The sequence below is a fragment of the Canis lupus genome, chromosome 6 (genome assembly GCF_011100685.1).
Source record: "Canis lupus familiaris isolate Mischka breed German Shepherd chromosome 6, alternate assembly UU_Cfam_GSD_1.0, whole genome shotgun sequence".
In the NCBI taxonomy this organism is placed as follows: domain Eukaryota; kingdom Metazoa; phylum Chordata; class Mammalia; order Carnivora; family Canidae; genus Canis; species Canis lupus.
This window is the reverse complement of record NC_049227.1, coordinates 30,347,794-30,370,909: the sequence shown is the minus strand read 5'-3', so window position 1 is coordinate 30,370,909 and position 23,116 is coordinate 30,347,794. Positions and strand designations below refer to the sequence as shown.

The window sequence follows — 23,116 nt, the reverse complement described above, 5'->3', positions numbered from 1 at the left end:
TTTCCTGGCCATTTGACCTTGGACAAAGCCCTTAACCTCTCTGAGCCTCAGCTTCCCGGACTGTGGCAAACCACCGGTTGGAGCAGCCCTTCTAGAATCTGATTTAGTGCTTAGAAATATCCCAACCCCTCAGCACGGTTTTGAGTGCTCCTCTTTTGAGTGCTCCTCACGTCCAGTGCTGCGGTAGGTGCTGGGAGACTCTGGAGGAGTCATGGCCTCTTTCTGTCCTGGAGTTTACCATCTCAATGTGGGGAGACAGAAAGCAAATATGTAATATAACATCAGGTGGATAGGGAGTCTGGAGGCCTATTTTAGGAAGGCACTACCTGCAGCGGTTAGAACACAGGCCCAGGAGTCAATTCTTGGGTCAAAAGCCAACCGCGGTATTTCCTTGCTGCGCTACTGTGGGCAACTGGTTTAATTGCTTTGGGCCTCATTGTCTCCCTCTGTTGTGTGGGCCCCGTTACATTACCTAGCAGATAGAGTTAAATGAGATCAGTCACTCAAATGGTTTAGCAAATATTCCCAGATTGTCTGCTAGATGCTAGGCACTGCTCTAAGCATCTGTGAGGAGGTGATTTTAGAAAAGACAAGCTTAGTGGGCATGTTGCAGGCACCGAATAAATGTCAGCTATCATTAGCTCTCACACACCAATGCTTGTGTTTGTAGAGACTCACACAGTGGCTGTGGGTGTGGGTCGACAGACATGCCACACTGTCCTATTTTGGGGATCCCATTATGATGGATCTGATGAATTTAGACTAAACGATCTCACACCTTGTCCAGGTGGGTTTGGGATAAAGTACAGCCTGTAATTCAATGGGTCTTCTAGGGCCGGATGCTCCTGGGTATGCTCCATCAGTGTGGGCCTGCTTTGTTTTTGCTGGAACAGGGTCATTCTTTGCTAGACTTTGGGAAGACAGCAGGTGACATTCTTCGGAGAGAAGGGACCATTAGCCAAACTCCCTCTCGTTCTGAGAAAACTTGCAACAGAGTCCAATACCTGCCCCCCCTTCACCCTGGCGTTTTTCAGTTAAGGGGACCCAGTATGTCATTTTATTCGTGGCCCAACTTTTTTGGTGCTTTGAAAATGCCCTGAGAAGCCCCCTGACCGCAGCCCAGGGGAGGGGAGGGGAGGGTGGTGGAGCCATCGTTTCCCTGCAAATCGCCCAGCCGCCTGCAAAGCGAATACTTAGTTAATGCAATTAAAAACAAAACGCAGGGGCGTGTGGAGATCTAAATTCGGTGTAGCAGTTTTGGTGCAAATGCTGTTTTGGGGGCTACTGGAGTCAAATTCAAGCAGAGGAAAGAAGAAGTGGGAGAAATGGGAGAGGGCCGACGGATAGCTGGATGGAATCCGCGGCTGGGCGGCGAAGGCAGATTTGGAAATTCCTGGCTGGCGACGGGGAGCTGGAAGCAGAGGGCGAAGGCCGCACTCCGCAGCCCCGGGTGAGGAGGGTGAGGATGTCTGGGGGGGGGGGGGGGCGGGGGGGGGAGGGGGCCCCGGAGACCGAGGCTGAGGCTGGACGCCCAGGCCTTGCGCTGCACCACAGCGGGCTGGGCGCGCAGAGGCGGCGCCGCCGTGTGCCCTCCCGTGGAGCGCGGGCAACGCCGCGAGTCGTAGAGGGTCAGAAAGTGGCAGGTCCGGGGGCCTAGGGGAGTCCCGAGGAAGGACATTCCGGGACGTGGGGCAGGCCACGGCCTCGGCCTCGGCTGCTGCGTCTCCGCTGCCCCCCGAGCTTCTAGGACTATGGAGCTCGTCCCGCGGCCCTCTCCCGGGGGTGCTTACCCCGGCCCAGGGCTTGCCGCCCCGCCTTCCCGGCTCAGCCTCGGTCCTCCGCTCGTCCCAGGGAGTTGAGCCGTCCGGGAGGCGCGCCTGGCTGGGGGGCGCAGTCGGGGGGAAGGGCGAGGTGGCCCGCTGCACCTGGAAAGGGCGATCCCTCCGTCCGCCGAGGAGCGGGAGCCACTTAGCCCGTCCCTAGCCCCTCCGGGTCACCCCTTCCCGGGAGGGCAGATCCGAGCCGCAGCTCCTGCGCACGCACGCCCGAAAAAGCCACGGGCGGGGCCACCTCTGCGCCCAGAACAGGTCGGAGCCGCGCCTCCAGCCCGGAGAGGGCGCGGGAGGTCCCGCAGCCGTCCTCCACCTGCCGGGAAGCCCCGGCGGTGCCATCGGCCCCGGCGGCTGCGGAGCTCCCTCCTCCCCGGGCGCCCGCCGAGCTCGGCTCTGCACGCCCCCCAACTCGCTCCCGCCCGCCCGAGTCACCTCTTCCGCGCCCCCGCCCCTCTCGAGCTCGCGCCCGTTCCACCCTCCCCTCCTCTGCCCGCCCTCCTCCCCCTCCCCCTTCGCTCCTGCCCTCCCTTCATTCCACAAGTGTTGCTTCGCTCTCTCTCCAGCGCACTTGGCGAGCTGGGGAGGTGAGAGGGATCCGGCGGGCGAGTCCCGAGCCGCGGGCCGAGGGGAGGCGCGGGCGCACCGACTGGCCCCTGCTCCCCGGCCCCCGCCTCCCCCCGTAGCCGGCCGGACCTGCCCCCTCCCCCGGCCCCCCCGCGCCCCCCCCCCCGCCGCCCGGCCAGGCGCGCTCCTCCCCGGCCGGCCCCTGGGCGCGCGGCGCGCTGGAGGCGAACGCGGGCTGAGCCGCGCGCCGTGGCCGCGACCACCGAGCGCCCCGCGCCGCCCCCTGCATGTGCGGCCCGCGGCGGCTCGCAGCCCCCGGCAGCAGCCTCGGCAGCTTCGGCCGCGCCTCGAGAGGCGGCTGCAGCGGCTCCAGCGGCGGCCGAGCGGCCGAGCCCGGGCTGGGAGACACGATGCGCCGCGTCCTCCGGCTGCTCCTCGGCTGCTTCCTCACCGAGCTGTGCGCCCGCGTGTGCCGGGCGCAGGAGCGAGCGGGGCACGGGCAGCTGGCGCAGCTGGGCGGCGTGGTCGTGCTGGCGGGGGGCAACCGCTCCGGGGCCGCCTCCGGGGAGGCCGGCGAGGGCGCGGGGGTCTCGGACGCGCCCCCGACCCGGGCGCCCACGCCGGACTTCTGCCGCGGCTACTTCGATGTCATGGGCCAGTGGGACCCGCCGTTTAACTGCAGCTCGGGCGACTTTATCTTCTGCTGCGGGACTTGTGGCTTCCGGTTCTGCTGCACGTTTAAGAAGCGGCGACTGAACCAGAGCACCTGCACCAACTACGACACTCCGCTCTGGCTCAACACCGGCAAGCCCCCCGCGCGCAAGGACGACCCCCTGCACGACCCCACCAAGGACAAGACCAACCTGATCGTTTACATCATCTGCGGGGTGGTGGCCGTCATGGTGCTTGTGGGCATCTTCACCAAGCTGGGGCTGGAGAAAGCGCACCGGCCCCAAAGGGAGCACATGTCCAGGTGGGCTGCCTCCCCCACCCCACCCCCCTCCGCCTCCCCTCCGGGCGCCGCTCTCCCAGCGCTTCCCTCCCCCACCCCCCGCCCCCATCGCCGCGTCTCCGCCGGGGGAGGTCTCCCGGGAAGCCAACTTCGTGGTGGAGCGCGGAGAGGGGGCGCTGGGCTGCGCGCAGGTGTGGATTCGAGCGTGTGTGTGTGTGTGTGTGTGTGTATGTGTGTGTGGTCTCTGCCCCCATCACCCTCTCGCCGCCCCCTCCTTGCCTAGGATTGGAGTGGACCTGAGACAGCCGGGGAAGCTCGCGGCCCCGGAGTCCTGGGGTTTGGGGAGGGGTCCGCCGCTCGGACGCCAGATGCTGGGCTCTAGGTAAACAGGGCAGGCGAGCCCGAAAGGGAAGGGGGGCGTGTGTGAGCCCGCGCGCGCGTGTGTGAGGGAGGAGGGAGGAGGGAGGAGGGAGGAGGGAGGAGGGAGGAGGGAGGGAGTGTGTGCCGCCTGCAACTCGTACCGCTCGCGAAAAAGAGGCGAGGGAGGTGGAAAGAGAGGGGAGGGCGAGAACAAAAGCCTCGCCTGGAGCGGCCGCCTCGCTCCCTCGGAGCTTCCAGGTCCTTGGAACTGGGACCTCGGTTGCCTCCCTCCGCCCAGACCCCTCGCTTCTTTCCCGGGTCTGCACCTCCCGCAGCGGGAGGAGGGGGGTGGGGGTGGGGGGCGCCGCCTCCGCTGCGCGCTGCGCCCCTAGCCCGCGGTTGGCGCGGACTCCAAGGGCGGGCGCCCCGCTCCCTCCCCACGCCGCCCCCCGACACCCTGATTCGTCAACTTTCCCGGTTGCCTTATTCATTATGCAAGTCCCAGCGCGAGCAAGTCGCAGCAGATGGGAGAAGGCATTTGGGGATTAATGGAGCTATTTGCCTTTTGCTTTTTTTTTTCCCCTTAAAAAAAGTGTCTAAATTGATTTGCACAACCCAGTAACTTCGGAGGCGGAGGCTGCAGCCCCCAGACCCCGCAGGATTGGGGACAGGGTTAGGCGTGAGGTCTGGGGCCAACCGGGTTGAAGAGCGACAGGCGGTCTTCCAGCAGCTGGGTGGTTGGGCGCCCGCCGGATCTTCTTCCCGAGTGTGGACATAGGGGTCGCCTTGGGGCCCCCCTCCTCTCCCCGTCCCCTGCACACAGACACACACCCTCCCCACACCTCCGGCGGGGGCCCCTGTGTGCGCGTGTGGATGCACGCGCTCCGTGCGCCTGCCTAAAAAATCTGAACAAAGAGACCCACCAAAAATAGGCGAAGGAACATTACCACCTCACTAGTAATTATTTTCTATTTATACGCAGAGTATCCGATGACTTTTTTTTTTTTACCCCCCGTGGGGAGGGATTTGGGGGAAGAGGTGAAGAAGTTCCTCTTGGTTTGGGTCAGCGGGGAGGTGTAGATGGATGTTGGGGTCCTAAGCGCAAAGTAAGCTTCCAAGGTATACAGGAAACCCTGCCCGGCTGAAAGAGTCACACGCTGGCCCCGCCCACCTCCTGCACCCCCCACGCCCCCAAGGCGCCCTGTCGCCAGCCCCACCGGCGGGTGTTTCACGTCCCCGCAGTCCCCGCCAATCCCTGTAGCTTCCCCAGGTCTGTGACAAGGTGAGAGAGGAGTGCCGAGGCAGGACTGCAGCAGGCAGCGGTGTCGCCTTGCGAGGGAGCGAGTCACCCAGGGACCTGGGATCGGAAGTCTGCCTTGCAGATTCAGCTTAATTCCTCTGCCCACTGAGCCTTTTTCTTGCAAACCAGCGCTGAAAGGAGCCCTCCTGGGTGTTGGGGTGGGGGTGGAGGAGGGTAGGAAGGGCCGGAGAAGGCAGGTGGGGAGGTGACAGCTAAGGGTGGGTGGCTCCCTTTGGACGTCTGGCGGAGAAGGTGATGCTAGCTCCAGGCCCTCTTGGATCGGAATGTCCCTGTGGAGACAGCACTCCACTGCAGACCTAAGGGCCCCAGCAGGGACTCAACTTCCTGTCCTGCCCCCTTGCAGCTCTGTCAGGAGAAAAAGAATCACCTAGGCTCTGCTGGTTGCAGCCACTTTCTTCTGCAGGTACCAGGAAGGGACTGCTTGGGGGTGAAATCTCCAGGTAGCCAGTCCTCTGGTAATGGAGCCTCCGCACTGGCTTCTCCTTGTACACATTTTGGGAGTTCCAGAATGCAGTGGAAGTGCATACTCTTGAAGGGACAGAACAGTTGATTTCCCACCCCCCACACCCCATGCCCAGCCTGGAGCCCGTCTCCTGGGTTGAGCTTACCACCCTGAGATCAAGACCTGAGGCTGAGATCAAGACTCGAGGCTCAACCCACTGAGACACCCAGAAGCCCCAAGAATAGTTGATTTTTATGGGCAGTTTCCATGGTATGGTTTTCAACCCTGACTACTGTTTGGGATCGCCTGGAATGCTTAAAAAAAAAAAAAATCATGTTGCTAGGGGCCCCACCCTAGACAATTTAGATCAGAATCTCTAGGGCTTCGTGAAGCCTCTGTACTTTTGTAAAGCTCTCTAGGCTTTCCAGCGTGTGGCCAATCACTGTTAAGGAAAAGGAACTAACATTTGCCAGGCACCGTAGTAGGGGGTGTGTGTATGTACACGTGTGGACATGCATGCGTGAGTGCATGTGTGTGTAAACATCCTCTCATGTAGTGCTCACAGCTATGAGACAGGTGCTGTTAATTCCCACTTACGTATGAGAAAATCGTGGCTCGGTTTGCATGGCTTGCCCAAGGTCACACAGAAAAACTTCAATCCCCGGCACCTGGTTTTCAACTGTGTTTTCAGTTTCAGGGCGCATTTGGGGGGGGGGGGGGGCGGGCATTTCCTAAAATGCAAAACGCACATTATTGTGTCATGTTCAGAGAGATTCCAAATCCATAAGGTCTGGGATGAGCCCTTAGAAATCTGCATTTAACAGCCTCTCTGAATGGCCCCTAAAAAGTGGCCTACACATTAAGAAAGACTGTTCTGGAGTTTGGGACTATTTTACAGGGTTGGGGATGGATGAATTTGTCCAATGCCACGATGACTCTGGTATGTGCCTTCTGTTGTGTGTTGTCTGCACAGGTAGGGCTTTATGTGTATTTGTGGTGCTGGGGGCTGCTCCAAGGACCGTCCAAATGCATCTTGCAGTTGATGCAGGTAATCATCTCGAGCCCCAGCCCCAGTCTTAATCTCATTAGCTGTTGCCTGTAGGGGCTAAGAGGTGCTTGGATGGGGCAGGCACACCCAGCTTGGCCTCAGAGAGGCTCCAAGGTGGCTTCCAGGTGAAATTAATGTGCTGGCCGCAGCCTCTTAATTTATTTTGTCTTGGGCGGTGAGGGTTACTGAGATGAGAGGTTTGTTCTCATTTTATCTGACTTACAGATAAGTAGGACTTATCTTACTTACAAGTCTTGGAAGACTTACAGCCCCTTGCTGTCCGCATGTCACCAAGTGCTCCTGTGACCCGTGCACTTGTGGGATCCCAGAACAGGCCTCCGTGATGTGGGTTTTCCGGCTCAGAGTCCTGGGCATGTCACCTGCTTCCTTCTGGGCTTGATTGGGATTGAAATCAGGAGAGTCCGTGATTCCAGGAGCTGTGGGGCTCTTGCCCATGGAACTGTGAGAACTCCACAGATACTCGTTCACCAGCCACGGGAACATTCCATCCTGCCACGACGTAGTGGAAGAAGAGACTGCAGAGGGTGGCCAGCTATGGTCACCAAAGCACGCAAACATGTTTTGTTTGGTCTGCAATGTATTTCTCTATTCATGCATTCTGATTTTTTTAAGTTTCTCTCTCTTTCTCTTTTTGACTGTGAAATATTTTAAATCCACACACACACACAAAGCCCATGAAACAAAACCTTGAAAGAATAATAAAAATGAACTCCAGTATGGCCTTTAAGGTTTCTAAGCCCCGGCACTACCAGCATTTGCGGGTGGCTCAGTCTTGGTGGGGGGGCTTTCCTGGGCATTGCAGGGTGTTGGCCAGCATCCTTGGACTCTACCCACTAGATGCCAGTAGCACCCACCCCACAACCCAGCTGTGACAGTAAAACAAAAATAATAAATCCTCAGCCATAGCCACATGTCGTCAATGTGTAGAATCACCCGCAGTTGAGAACACTCATCTAGACTGAACAATTATTAGCATTTTGTCATATTTGCTTTATAGCTACTCTCTCCCCATATTTCTTTCTCCCTCCTCTTCCCCCCTCCCTCTCCTTTTCCTTTGTTTTTTTGGCTGAAGCATTTGAAAATAAGTTGCAGACATGACACTTCCTCCCTAAATACTTCAGCGTGGATCTCCTGAGAACAAGGACACTCTCCCACACAACACAATTCCAAGTATCACACCCAAGAAAAAGGACGGAGATTCCATCATATCATCAAATAACCAATCATATCAAAATTTTCCCAGTCAGGCCAACAAATGTCTCCTAGAGTTTGGGTTTTCAAACTCAGATCCAGTTAAGACTCCCTGCATCTGGCTGTGAAATTTCTCTGGTCTCTCTTCTCTATCATGTTTTAAAATCAACTTAGAACCAGTTGCCAATATTTAGAAGCGGGGAGTTTTCACACAGACATCTAGATTTCTGACTTCTCTTGAGATATTGGGCAGGTCTGGCCACACTGGACCTGCATTTTCACACCGAAACTGTTGGCTGCCGTGCTGAGAGGTGACTTTCCTCTTCAGGAAGCTCACAGGTTCACCTCCACCTCCGTCCCCCAACCCAGTTCATTCAGTAAACTGCAGTCCTTGGAGATACCTTCAGGCTGACCTTAGTGGCACGGGCTCTGGTTGGATGGCCTGAGATTCAATCCAGCTCGACCACTGAATAGCTGTGTGACCTTGGGAAAGTTACTTCACCTCTCTGAGTTTTTAGATTCTTGTCTGTAAAATGACATAACGACGATGATCCTTATGGCATAGGCTTGTGGAACGTTTTGCTGAGCCTGGGCTTGGGAAACTCCTAGCCCAGAACTTCCTTATAACTCTTATTATTCGAATTTTCTACCCCTCATCTGCCGAAGGGGTAAGTGCTGTAGTCTGGAACTCCGTGCCTGGCCCTTGCTCTGCTAACATCTTTTCAGCTATGTGACATGGGTCGAGTCTCCTGACTCCTTCTGACTTAACAAGAGGAGGTGGCAGGTTCAGAATAGAAGACCCACGTGGGACCACAGGAAAAGCCTTGCAAACTGGTGGCCTAGGTGATGTTGAAGAATGCTCGTCGGGTTTGCTATCTTGCCGAGCTTGTGTGTGAATTCTCAATTTCAGGGCCTTCCTCAGTGAGGCAGGCCTTATGACAGTCTGTCTTTTGAGAGGCACAGATTGCTTTCCATGAGGATGAATAAGCCCTGGGGGAGAGGAGGAGTCAGACTTCAAACCCCAGACAGTCTGAGGCCAGAGCACAGGTCCTTGACCACTAGGCTGCACTGCCTTTGAGCAGACCCGTGCAGGACTTCTGTTTCTCAGATCACAAAGAAGTGCTTGATGCTCTGCAAATGGCCACACATGCAGTGGGGCCAGTTCAAGGAGTCACCATAAGATCAAGACCAGGAATGTTTTCTGCATCTGCCCCTGGCAGGGCCAGCCCTCTTGGAGAAGGTATTGATGAGAAATGACCTCAGGGGCAGAAAAGCATGTTTGAAGCTCTGTACACTTGAAGCCAGTAGGGAGCACATGTCATTATTTTGCCCACCTTCAAACAGAATCAGAAATCCAAGGGGCAAATTACATAGCACAGTGTCCTGTGTGGATTTCAAACATGCTTCAGAAGAGCTGGAGTCCCTTGCAAAGAAATAGCATCAAGTGATGAGTGTCCCTCCTTCTTTTCCCTTTTCTTCTTCCAACTTCCCTGTTTTCTTGTATATCTGTGGTTATCCTATGCCTTTGACCAGATCCCCGAGTTGGAGAAGCCCTTGCATGCGTATCTTGTTGGCCATGGAAAAGACTCTATAAATTCTTTTTCCTTGCAGGATATGTTTGCTTCTCTTTGGGCATTGAGTCCTTGCATTTATTTATTTTTTTGAGCGAGACCGAGGGAGGGAGGGAGGGAGGGAGGGATGGAGGGAGGGAGGGAGGAAAGGGGCAGAAGGAGAGGGAAAGAGAGAATCTTAAGCAGACTCTCCATGCCCAGCGCAGAGTCTGACACAGTGGCTCCATCTCATCTCCCTGAGATCATGACCTGAGCTGAAATGAATAGTTGGGTGCTCAATGGACTGAGCCACCCAGGCGCCCTTGAGTCCTTGCATTTTAGAAATCACCTCCATTGGGGTATAGTGTACATAATAAAAAGGAGTTTGAGTTTGGAGTTTAAGTGCAGTTTAATGAGCTTCGTCTATACCTGTGTGACCACCACTCTGAAAATTATCTCATGCCCATTGCCCTTGCATTCTTGAAAAATAAAAGATGCTTCTGATACAAGAGGAAATGCTCAGGAATCCTATTCAAGTGTTTAAATGTCAGAGCACAGTTCAGACCTTGGGATTCCTGGAAGCTTTGAAGCAAGGTGCTGGGACTCTGAGCTCTGTTTGGAAATGTTGGGGTCTTTTATTTGCTCACTGTAATTGGAAAGTAAAAGGATGCAGCATTCTCTCTTTGTTCCTCAAATATGCCAAGCTCATTGCTACCTCGGGGCTGTTGTGTTGGCTTGGCTCAAATTCTCCTCTGTCAGACCTCACATGCTGGCTCTCGCTATTCAGGCCTCAGCTTGAGTGTCCCTTTCTCTGAGAAGCTGTCCCTGACCACCCAGGCTCAGTGACCGCCCCCCCCGCCCCTCCAGCCCATCGCTTGATGTTAATAGCTTCATTTCACATTATAGCCTAAAATTAACTAATTTAGTGGTTTGCTAGTTTATTATCTGTCTCCTTGCCTACTGTCCACAGTAAGGAGTGTGGGGACACTAGAGTCTCTTCTGCCGTTGTATCCTCAGTGCCCAGAACAGTATCTGGCACAGAGGAGTACTGGCTTCTGACATCCTGGTTTACATAAGAAAGTATCTCCTCTTTTATTCATTCATTCTTTCACTTATTCATGTCATAGGTATTTATTGAGCAACTATGGCACCCCGGCACTATTTTGAGGGCTCTAAGAGAACAGTGAATAAGTACAAACAGAATTCCCACACTCATAGAGCCAACTGTCAAATGGCCCGAGACAAATAACATACAAGTACATCTAGAAAGAAGCTGACACTAAATTGAACTTTATACAATTGCCAATATTCAGGCACTTAAAAAATGGCAATGTTTCAGCATAATTGCTCTGAACCAGGTTAACGAATATCAAGAAAAAGTATTCTTCAATAAGGTACCTGTATTATTAGCTAGGGTTCTCCAGAGAAACAGAACCTATGTGAGATATAATAGAGGGAGCTTCATTATGTGGACTTGCCATGAGCAAGTTTGAAATCTGCAGAGCGGACATCTCAGTTTGCAGGCTATCAGTCAGGAAAATTCTTTTTCTTTACTCGGGAGGGTCAGCCTTTTGCTATAGTCAGGCCTTCACCTGATTGGATGAGGCCCACCCACATGTTGGAGGGCAATCTGCTTTCCTCAGTCTCTTGATGTAAACGCTCATGTCATCCAGAAGCACATTCTTAGACACACCCAGAACGGCTTTCGACCAAATATTGGGGCACCTTGTGGCCTAGTCAGGTTGACACTTAAAGTTGACTATCATAGTCCTCTTAGGATCTTGCTACTCAGAGTGTGACCTGTGGAGCAGCAGCATTTTCATTAGCTTGAGAGCTTGAGCAAAAGAACCTCAGGCTCTGCCTCTGAGTTACTGAAACAGAATCTGCATTTCAACAAGACCCCTAAGTAACATGAATGCACATTGTTTGAGAAGCACCCAAACCATGTGCCACAAATAGATGCCAAATCCTTGGGAGTTTGGCTTACAGAGCATAGTTGGTTCTTTCCATTGCCTTAAGTTTTTTGGATACGTGTTATAATGTGTTTCTTAGCATGTGCCCTCATACATGCACATTTGTTTTTACTAGTAAATATGGGATCATACTAGCAAACAGCTATTAGGTACATTATAGGACATATATGAGGACAGAAATTTCAAACTGAGCTGAAAGTACAATAAATATTATTTTAAAATTAGTTGCTAAGCATGGTGACATCATGTGATCATTGGCTGATATCGCAAAGGCTGAGGATGAAGCACATCATTAATAAACAGTCTATATTTTGAATATTTCTCGTGAGAGTTGTGATTCTTTTAGGCTGACTTTGCTTTGATCTGAATAGCCAATCATTGTTTTTAACCTTGTGACAAGCTAGGGGTTGAAGAGAAGGCGAGAGTCAACTCTATTGTGCTCTGGGGCTATCAGTGTTGTCTCTAGGCTGCGGTTTTCCTGTGGGGGATATTTATTTTATTTTATTTTATTTTATTTTATTTTATTTTATTTTATTTTATTTTATTTATTATTTTATTGTTTTATTTTATTTATTTTGTTTATTTTATTTTGTGGGGGATATTTTTAAGCCACATGCCTGCTGAGTGATGCTTAGCCTACTTAAAAGGAGAAACTTTATCTTCATAGCCCCTTTCAGGGTGCACCTGGCTGCAGTACAGGTGATGCACCCCAGTGATGGTGCCAACTGCCAGTCACCCTCCTTGGTCTGAGTTTCCTGATTCTCATCGTCAGGCGTGGGCATTTCAAGTGAAGGCTCCAGCATCCCTACACACACACACACACACACACACATACTACATTGATTTCTTACTTTAATGACTAAATATCACACGTGGAAGCTCTTGGATTTCCTTTCTTGATCCCGAATCATTTTATGAGGTCCCTGGAGGGAATGGATCATACCTTGTAGGCTGCTTTTTGGGTTTTGTTTTAAAGATTTTATCCGGGATCCCTGGGTGGCGCAGCGGTTTGGCGCCTGCCTTTGGCCCAGGGCGCGATCCTGGAGACCCGGGATCGAATCCCACATCGGGCTCCCGGTGCATGGAGCCGGCTTCTCCCTCTGACTGTGTCTCTGCCTCTCTCTCTCTCTGTGACTATCATAAATAAATAAAAATTTAAAAAAAATAAAGATTTTATCCATATATTGAGAGAGGCAGCAACATTGGGAGAAGCAGGGTCCACACAGGGAGCCTGATGCGGGACTCGATCCCCAGACTCCGGGATCATGACCTGAGCCAAAGGCAGATGTTCAACCACTGAGCCTCCCAGGTGTCCTTATGGAGGTTTTTAAAAGAACCCTCATTTCCACTGCATACTTGGGGAGGGGCTGCTTTGGGGGAAAAGCAGCGTTGGCTTCTGGGCAGGACTTTTAAGAACTTTAGCACTCAGGAGAAGCCCAAGGGGTCTGCAGAAGGCAGTGTTGACCATGTTTCTGGTAGCTGTCCTGGTAACTTTGCTAACCTCTTAAAAGCCTGAATATTTTGAAATTCTGGGGGGACTCCTTGGAGAAACTGGTGAAAGCTATGGCTTCTTGCTCAAGAAAAATGTACAAACAAAATTTCTATTCAAATCCAGATCCTCTGAAGCTCAAGATGAGGAACCTGTTTAGAAGTTAAAAAAAGGCAAATTAGGTTTTAGAGGGCATCTGCCTTTCCCCCCAAATGCTCCTTTCCTGTTGTCCTATTGAGTTTCAAACTCTGCTTACATCACAGAGCTGGGAAGGAGGCTGAACTCTGATTTCAGAGATACTCAGGTTTGTATCTTGGTCCCTGCACTGATAAGCACTTAACCTGAGCATTTTCTTCCCCCGCATAAAATGGGTAGGCTAATCCTCACCTTGAATGCTCCCTTCCTGATTGGCCATCTTTCATCTTCATTGGCCTTTTTTCTTGTACCTCAAATATTCTTATTCTTTCCTGCCTCAGGGCCTTTGCACTCGCTGCTCCCTCTGCTAGGAAGTTTCTTTCCATCATATTTATGTGACCAACTCCTCACTGTTCAGGGCTCAATTCAAGTGTCATCTCAGGAAAACTTTTCCCGACCACCTTATCTTTGTCTCTCTCTGTGTCTATTTAGAGTTTTAAAAAAGTGTACAATTCAGTTATTTTTTGGCATATTCATGAAGTTGAGCAACTATCACCACTATCTGATTCCAGAACCTTTTCATTATTGAAAGTCCATATACGTTCAACAGCCACTCTCTAGTCGTCCCTCTCTCCAGCCCCTGGCCACCACTCATCTACTTTCTATGGATTTGCCTATTCTGAACATTTCATATAAATAGAATCATATGCTCCATGGCCTTTCGGACCTGGCTTCTTTATAGGAGTGTTAGCATTCCAGGTTCCATTCATGTTGTAGCATGTGTCAGTACTTGATGGCTTTTCATGGCCGAATCATATACTCCATCGCATAACATATATTTTGTTTATCTATTCATTAGTTCATGTGGGTGGTTTCCCACATTTTGGCTGTTGGGAATAATGCCATTATGCACTGGTGTCTCTTGACTGTGTTCCTTTTATGTATTTAATTTTCACAGCCCTGGTTTATTTATTTAATATACATATGTCTTATCCTGTCCCCTAGAATATAAGCTCCAGGAAGGCAGTGATCTTTTCCGTCTTGCATCTTGCTGTATTCCCAGAGCCTTGAATAGAGCCTGGCACAGAGTAGGCAATAAAGATTTGTTCAGTGAACGAACGAATGAATGAATGGGAGCAGTTGCTATTCTCTTGTCTCTTGGAGGACCCAATCTTTTCCTGTAATTCACATGCGATCCTTGCTGTGTTCCCTGTATCTCACATCTGACACTTCTCACCAGCTGTGGTTCTTGGGCCATCGTCTCATTGCTAAATGAGCAACCACTTCCCGAAGCTTGGGCCCTCTGTGACCTGAACAAAGTCCAAGACTTGAATGTGCAGCAGAAAAATCAGGTGGCTGCATCCTGCCCCTGGAGTTTCTGAGTCAGTAGGTCTGAGTGAATCTGAAAATTTGTATTTTAACACGTTTTCAGGGGATGCTATTGCCACTGGTTGGCAGACTGCTATTTGAGAGTTGGTGCTACAGGGGGGTAAATTTCAGCAAGCAAGCCGGGCCTCTTATAGTCATTGGTGGTATGTGGGGGCCTCATTCAAATGCTCACCTTGCTTCTCTGTCTCCCTTGATGTGGACTCAGAGGGTTCTGGTTTGTTCAGAGCACCTGGATGTATCTAAACGTGTGGCAGTATGCTGGAGAAGCTCTCCCTGGTCCAAGAGGAGGAGTGGACCAGGATGCTTATTGCAGTGTTGTGCACAGAGGCAGGGAGGTGTGCTGATCATCTAGGTGCCCATAATCAGGGAAATGGATAAGCAGGGCTGATATCCTGCAGCTTCTCACCATGAAACTGCTAGATGGAGGAGATTCACAGTTAGCGGTACAGCTAGCTCTCGTGTTGTGCAAAGAGAAAGAAACAGATTGAGGTTTACAGTAAAGACGCCCCTCAGGTCAAAGATACACACCTGTGCAATTATAGCTACAATAGTATATACTGTTCAAGGATAATCCTATCTAAACAGAGACGTGATGGAGCGTAGGTGAAGAGAAGTAAATGTGCTGGTGAGGTCTGACCTTAGGTGTGATACCTGGTTGACAGCTATCTCCGTTCTGATTGGTGTGCAAACATTGAGCTGCTTGACTCAGTTTTACATCTAATTGTGAAGGTCACTGTTCTGGTTGAATTGTCTATCACATCTCTGCCCCCAACACTACCCATTTTAAAAAAATATTTTTTAGAGTTGTAACCTTGTGGTCTTTGGAATGTGACTTTGTCTAGAAATCGGATTGTTGCAGATGTAATGATTTAAGACGAGGTGTCCTGGAGTAGGGTAGGCCCCCTAACCCGGTATGACTGCTGTCCTTAAGAGCAGATTTTCACAGGAAGACAGTGACTCCAGGAGACACACCAGGTGGTGATGGACGAGATTTCCAGCAACCTGCAGAAGTCAGGAAGAGGCAAGGGAGGAGTCGCTGTAGGTCCCCAAAGGGGTGCAGCCCTGCTGACAACTTAATTTGGGATTTCTGGCCTCTAGAACTGTGAGACCGTAATTTCTGTGGTTTGAACCCACCTGGTTTGTGGTGCTTTGTTACAGCAGTCTGGGAACTAATACAGTCACTTAACACCTCTCCACTTGCTCTCTTATCTGTCGAATAATACTAAGAAGATGATCAATCTTTGGGTGAGCGTCAAGGAGATTAAACATGATGATAAATGGGAAGAGCCCAAAACACAGTTGGTGACTCAGATAGAGCTTTCCCTCCATCCCAGCTACTGATTAAGAGGGGTACTTACTTACAACATGGGGTGTGGATGGCTCACACCAAATCCTCCCTAGCTGTAGGAAACCCCATGAACACAGTATATAGAGTTATGAATACAGACTCTGGTTCAAAGCCCTATACAAGTGGTTGTGTGACCTTCAGCAGGTTAATTCACCTCTCTGAGCCTTTGTTCATCCACAAAGAAGGAGTAATAAACCTCATAAGGTGCTCATATGCTACTTAGTTGAATTAAGGCACATAACGTGATTAGCAAGGTGGCGGGCTTATGGTAAGTACTCTATAAATGTTATTTGTTGCTAATAGTGGGTCATTGCTGTACATGACTTGTGGTATCTAGCATTAGCTATGAAGGGGGACTAGTGTCTGTGGGGTGCAGACACTTTACATATATTCTTCATTTAATCCTGTCAACAACTCTGCGAGGTGGGTGATCCCACTCTTACGCAGCTATTGTGAGGAGCATGTGGACTGTTTTGCATGAAGTCCTTATGTAACCTCTAATTGCAGTGATCTTTTTTACTTCCTTATGTCTTTTTCTCCCTCCCACCCCTAGCTAGAATGGCAGCTCCATGGAGTAAGGGGCCTCATCTTCATAAACACAGTGCTCAGAGCACAGCAGGTGCCAATCATTGTGTTTGGAATGAACAGATTTAAATTCTTTCTTCTTTCAGGGCCCTTGCAGATGTCATGAGGCCACAGGGCCACTGCAACACTGACCACATGGAGAGGGACCTCAACATTGTGGTTCATGTCCAGCATTATGAAAACATGGATACCAGAACCCCCATAAATAATCTTCGTAAGTATAGTCGTGCGGTCCATTTCCAGCCCCTCTTGGTGACCCGTGCGGTGGTCATGTGTCTAGATTTCATGGTCTGTTTGGGTTCATTAAGACTTTTCTGTTTGTTGACTAGTTAAAAATTTTAGTTCATCTCTCTGGGATGAAGCTGTGTTTGGCATCATCAGCTTTCACTTGGTTTGTTTCTCTGTTAAAGAGTGATCCACTTGGTTGGTTTCTTGTGGTGGGTTCTTCTGTTAACTAATGGCCCTTTTGGATGGTTCATCTTGGTGGTTCACCCACCTTGTTAACCACTGGGCTACTTGGTTGATTCGTCTTAGATAGTTAATCTGTTATCCAATAACCTACTGTATTGATTCATCTTGATTGGGAAATTGGTTAACCAATGGTCCATTTGCTTATTTGTCTCCTTCTTGAGGTAGACCAGTTGTGACCATTAGGTTCCCCGCTGTTTTCAATGAACAGATAGTAGTTCAGAAGAATTCGATCTCTTTTTCATAGAGTTTTGCAAAAATAAATCACAAACTACCTATGTGTATGTGTATGCACGTGCGCATGCACATGTGTGTTTGTGTGTGGGGTGTTCCGTTGTGGTTCTGTTGGTTTGGGGTGTGTATATGTGATTCAACAGTAGCAAATTCTCTCCATTTTTCTGCCAGGAAGGAAAAAAAATGCTACATTTGCTATTATATTTCAATAGGTATTCTTTAGTGGACAGAGCATACTTGGGGATCTTGGTATATTCCCTCAATTTTTCTTTTCTTTCAAAGGTCTTTATATACAATATACCGTATGGAGCTGATGCACTGGCTAATGGGAAGGGGGAAAGCAAGATTGTTTAGTTTTTTGACAATAGTGTGCTACCGTGTTTATTCCTAGCAATTATGTTTTCAAGTTAACCCCCCATTAAAGTAATGTGGAGGGCTTGGTTTAAAACAACAAAAGCCAGACAATTTAAAAGATGCATTTAGTTGTGGCTGGAGGTTCTTAAAAACATTGCACATTTTATAGTCTGGGTTGCCTTTGCTGAAGCTCCACGAGGAGAGTTGCACTGGTGTTTTATTTGCTGAATCATCATTTTGGACTGTTTGGCTACAAATTTTTATGCTGGATGAGTAGAGGAATAAATCTGTGGTATTTGACATAGGTGAAGCAAATTATCTGATCATGCATGGTGATGATTTTTCATAGCCTTGGAAAAAATGTGGCAGTATATTTGTAAAGTCAATGTTTACACAGTTTGAAAATGGGCTACCAAACAGAATGTCTTAGGTGTCATTGTATTAAATAATTCAACCTTATTTATTAATGTGCCAGGTCGTAGGGTGGCATGAGAAATAGCCACATTTTAGAGCAAAATACATCAGCAATTGGAAGTTTTATGACCAAATCTCACAGCCCTGAAAGATACGGTAAATTGCACCAACTTTGACATGGCAATTGCTGAGCCCAGTTCTGGCTTTCATGGAAATGAGCACATTCTCTTTCAGATGTCACTGGGAAATAAGTTGAACCTAGATGTATGTGGGTTCCAGCCATTGCATGTGAGTGAATATGATCATGGAGGAGACAAAGTTGAAATGGTGTTGAGTCCCTGGCTCTATAAGGTGACTGCTAACAAGTTTCTCGTGAGGTTTCCATCTTTAGGATGATGTTTGAATCAGCACTCACGTGGAATAACAAACTCTTTGAAGTCACCCATGTTTCATCATTGCATCAGGCAAAAGGGCAAGGAACATTAATGAATCTTGTTTCAATAAGGGACTTTTGTTTAAAGTTGTACTGAAAACAAATTACTGCTCAGAGATGGGTGTCCAGGCACTAATTCAGAAGGCTCCTGTGAGGGACTAACTGGGTTTATTTATGATTCTTGCTTTTAGTTTGTATCTGAATCTCTCAGTAATCAGTGATATTTATACTAATTAAAAAATGTGTCTTGTAATATTCTACTGGGAAGAAGTAGACCGGAGCATTCCTGGTAGACTACAGGAGAGAATTCCAGGTGCATGCAAACATTGCATTCTTGCATGAATATGATGTTAATTTTATATATTGCTGCTGGGTTGATCTAGTCCATATCTCCTAGAATTCTTCATAACATCTTGAAAATAAAAAGCATACAGCTCTTCTACAGATTTATATTAATTGGTTCAATTTCTGTAACTTGTTCAGTACCTGGTAGTCACGATAGGCTTCCTTGTAATGATTTTATCTTTTTTTATTGATTCACAAGAGCTATTTATATATTATAGACACAGGAAAAATCTACATATTCAAGAGAAGGAATGTTTCGGGAGTTCACTGAGAGGATAGGCCTTGATAATTGGTATTTATCAGTTATCAGGGGTTCAAGAAGCCATGCAGGTGCCCATTTTGACCCATAGAGAACTAGGAGAGAAGGAATCCAGTCCAACTGAGAAGTTAGATCAGCTCTTGGTGCCAGAATTAGAATGCACCTATTGAATATAAAACCTTTTTCCTGAACATTCTAGGTGCTATGAAGATTTACAATAAGAAAAAAAATGGAAAGAATGACGTATCCATTTGTGATATACCCATCATGCCATTGTTGGGGCATTCTTCACTAAACATTCAAGTGACCAGATTTGACCAGGAATTCAATACCTAGAACTTGAATGTCATTTCTTTTGTCTCTATCCAGTAACCCACTCGACATAGTTTTAGGAGAATATTCCTCTCCATCTGTTTCTCTTTCTTCATCTTAATACTTGTGCGAGCCCTTTCTGGTTTTCCATTATACTTTGGTCAAATGCTAAGAGAATAAAAAGTCATTTAGAAGGAAGGGAGTGGGGAAGGACTAGGGTAAAGGCAAATGGAGGCGACAGAAAGCTTCAGTGTGGGGGAAATTTTTGCCAGTTTTCCTTTATAAATTTCCTAGGGTTGATTTTTTCCTGTGATATGCAAGACTTGCCTTTTTATCTGAAGACGGATTTTTCTTCAGCTGGAGCTGTTCATGTTCTTTCCAGGCATTCAGTGATATTGCCTAAAAATATTTAGTCTGATAATCAAAAGGGCCTCGACCTCTTTGATGAACAGGATGTAGATTCAGATGAGATAGTGATTTTTCGCAAATGCTCCTCGGCTTCTGTGTAATTATAGTTTGCTTTTGAAGGCACATTTTGTCCTCAAGTGCTATGAACGTGCTTCTGTCTCCCCCACCCAAGCCTCGCAGCCTGCCAGTGACACTCCCCATCCTTTCTGGGAGTGCAGGGTAAATATAGGCTCCCTTTCGTCTTAAGGATGGGAGATGGGAGTGAGTGCCGTAGATACAAGGAGAGAGCCCGGATCAACGTCTCTCAACTTGTCTGTGTTAACAGCACGTTTTTTTTTTTTTAATACAGTTTTAGTTTGGGAATAATTTTATATTTACTGAGAGGTTGCAAAGATAACTCCCAGAGTTCCGTATACTCTTCACCCACTTTTCCTGAATGTGAACATCATACACTGATGTGGTTTACCTGTCACAACTAAGAAATCAACATTAGTACATTATTTTTAGCTAAACTGTTGATAATGTTTGGATTTCACTATGTTTCTTCACTCGGGTCCCTTTTCTGTTCCAGGATGCACTCCAGGATGCTACATTGTATTTAGTACTGCAAACTTGATAGTAGAATTTTGGTTGGCAGTATTGTTTAATGATGTGGTAAAGACTGAAAACAATCCTAAATAAGTCAGTAGCAATTACAAAGCCTTTATTGCCATGGTATAAAAAGTGTCTCCCAGTGGCTATAAAAACAGCCACATAAAGTTATTCACCTGGTCACTGTTGGAATAGAACCCATTGTTATACTGACTGCGCTCTCACATAAACTCCTGGGACAAAGTACCCTCCTATTCCACGCAAACATGCAACCCCTCTTTGGAATTGGGTTGACGTTACTCTATTTATTTAGCAGCATAAGCTGAGCAGGTGGGATCTCACCCCGAACTGAGGAGAAGTACTGACTTGATGTTTCAGGACACAGAATCTATCAGAAAGACCAGGCTCCCATTCCAGCCTCAGCCCACTCCCTACTGCCCCAGGACCATTCCCAAGTGGGCTTACAAGGAACCAGATGAAAGATGCCGTGCAGCTCTTGTCTAGGGCCAAATCGATTTCCATTCATTTATCCATATTTACCAAGGCACCTGGATGTCATATACTTGACTTTTGGAGGCACTGGGAGGGATATTCCCAAATATCTTTTCAAAATTGGGGGAACTTCCTAATCAGGGCAGGTACATAAGAATAAAACCTATGTAAGGTAGTTAAATATTAACTGTTACTTATATAGACAGCATTCTAAACCCGAAACACATTGAATCTTCAAAACCTTATTAGGTTGGTACTGTTATTTTCACCTCATAAAGGTGGGGAAACTTAGTCTCAAGTTAAATGGCTTTTCCAGAGCTCATACAGCTATTCAATGGTGGCACTGGGGATTTAAACAGGGCTGGTCAGACCCCAAGGTCTGTGTTTTAATCACTACACTGTAAGACCTCTCCTTCTGGTACAGGTGTTTGCAGAATGGGGAAGTCTTCCCCTGCTAGGAGTTGAAGTTGATAAAGGATATGCTAGGTGAACCCAAAGATCAAATGGAACTGTAGGAAAGAGAGCTCTTTCCAAAACACACTCCATCATACATCTTGTGGAGTCCTTCCTTAGGAGGCATAATAACTAAACTTTTATTGAGCACTTGCTATGTGCCATGTATTGTGTTAAAGCTTTGGATGCCTCAGCTCATTTCACACTGGAAACAACCTTCAAACAGCCCAGCTCAAATCCCTGCCTCAGGATCTTTGTACTTGCTGTGCTTCCTGCCTACAGAACCCTGCTCACAGGCCTCTACCCTTTGACATCTTACCCCCAAAGTCACTGCATGGGAGATGACTTCCTAGTCTTCCTCTTGTTCCCAAGTCACCTACTGTTCCCCATTTCTCCCATTATTTTCTTCATAACTTCTGTTCCCTCTGATATTATCTTCCTCATTATTTATGTCTACAATGTAAACTTTATGAGAGCAAATGTTTTGTATTGTTATAGTGGCATCGCATATTATGGCTCACGGCAGCAGCCCCATACATTTCTGTCCAGCAAATGAAAAAGCCCGTGGAAGGGGTATTATTATTCCTGTTTTGTGAAGGAGAAAACTGAGATTCATGGAACCTGAGAAACTCACCTGACATGATAACTGAGATTTACTTTAGAAATCACCAGGAAGATATAAAATTGTAGGGGATGGGAGAGGAAACAGAAGTAGAAAATATTATTGCAGCTGGTGGCCAAGTACATGGGGGTTCATTCTGTCTTTGTGTATATTTGAAAATACCCACCATAAAATTAAAAATCAAGATCCTGTCCACGGTGTCCTAGTTAATAGAAGAAATAGGATTCATACCCAGGTCCATCTGACTACATAGCCTGAGTTTTATTAGATACACATGAGGGTATCTTCTGGTGAATATCCAGGGTCAGAAAGAGTAGGAATCAGGGTACTTTTGGGACTTCAGTAGGTAGTGTGAGTAATAAAGCATCACTGTCTTTTGCCTTTAATGCACTTAATCACTGTGTCTTTTAGTTCATATTAATTAGGGAGAAAAAAATGTAGTTTCTGACCAGCCAGTGGCCTGGCTTCTCCTGGATCAACTGTCTGTCTCTGGTTCAATCAGTTGGATGGAGTGGAGAGTGTCTTAGCCCCTCTCATGGCTATGATGGGGCAAGTTCTTGAAGAAGGTCATACTTGAGAAGTGGGGTAGGGATTGGCATTTGGAGCTTTGTTAGGGTGGGGGCAGGGATTGTGTTTATTCACCCCTGTATCTCCAGCGAAATGACACAGTGCTCAATGGATGTTTGTTGAATGAACAAACACACACATGGATGGATGAATCTCAAGTTCCATAAGAGGCCCAGTGGAACCTGTTAGCAAGGACCGTTGGGATTTTGAGTTTTGAGGGAACTTCGGTAATTAACTCATGTGAAGCTTTCACTTTTTTCAACCAAGCCACAGGTACCAACACTCATGTTTCTGAAACAAAAACTTTCTTTTCCACAGTCAGGCACGCTAAAACTGCTCTATCTGAAGATCTATGACTATTATGGTTTTGGTACATGGGTCAGTAAATTATAGAGTTAATAAAAGTTAGGGTTGGATCTATGACTGGATTAGTTACAAATATTTGTAACTAAAGATAAGTACAATGGCTTGAGTCAATTTTGTGTGGTTTTAGATCAAGAGTTCTGTGTTATAGATGAGTCTCTGACATGTGTATGATGACCACTAAACATGTCCAATATGAATTTGTGGTAGTACAATGAGGGAGTGGGGGATATATGCTTAGCAGAGAGTCATACCTGAACTGGGTATCTGCTCTGTCACCTATAACTATGTAATCTTGGAAAAATTAAATTAATTTTTTGAACCTCAGTTTCCCACACTATAAAAGAAGTAAAATACAAGATTGTTGAGAGGATTAAATGCACTACCACATATAATGAACTTAGCATAATGGCCGGTAACATATAAATGTTGGTTGTTATGATGATTATTAGTGAAATGAGTGATCATTAGTGTTAATGTGGTCCATTAAAGAGGGGACGATGATACACACCAGCACAAATTTATTGTATAGTTGATATTTCAAAGTGAAAATGTTTTCATTCTGTGTGTCAGTTGATAACACAATCTGTGTGTGTGTGTG

At 48.0% G+C, this 23,116-nt stretch overlaps 1 protein-coding gene across 2 annotated transcripts in view; it reads left to right on the top strand.

Annotated features, from left to right (window-relative positions):
* The first annotated feature begins 2,806 nt into the window (after positions 1-2,806).
* SHISA9 (shisa family member 9) overlaps positions 2,807-23,116 on the top strand; it is a 287,615-nt gene continuing 267,305 nt past the window's right edge. For both annotated transcript variants that reach the window (XM_038540319.1, XM_038540318.1), the window contains exons 1-2: positions 2,807-3,369; positions 16,287-16,414. In XM_038540319.1, the coding sequence (XP_038396247.1) occupies positions 2,807-3,369; positions 16,287-16,414 (691 nt within the window). The remainder of the gene's footprint in view (positions 3,370-16,286; positions 16,415-23,116) is intronic.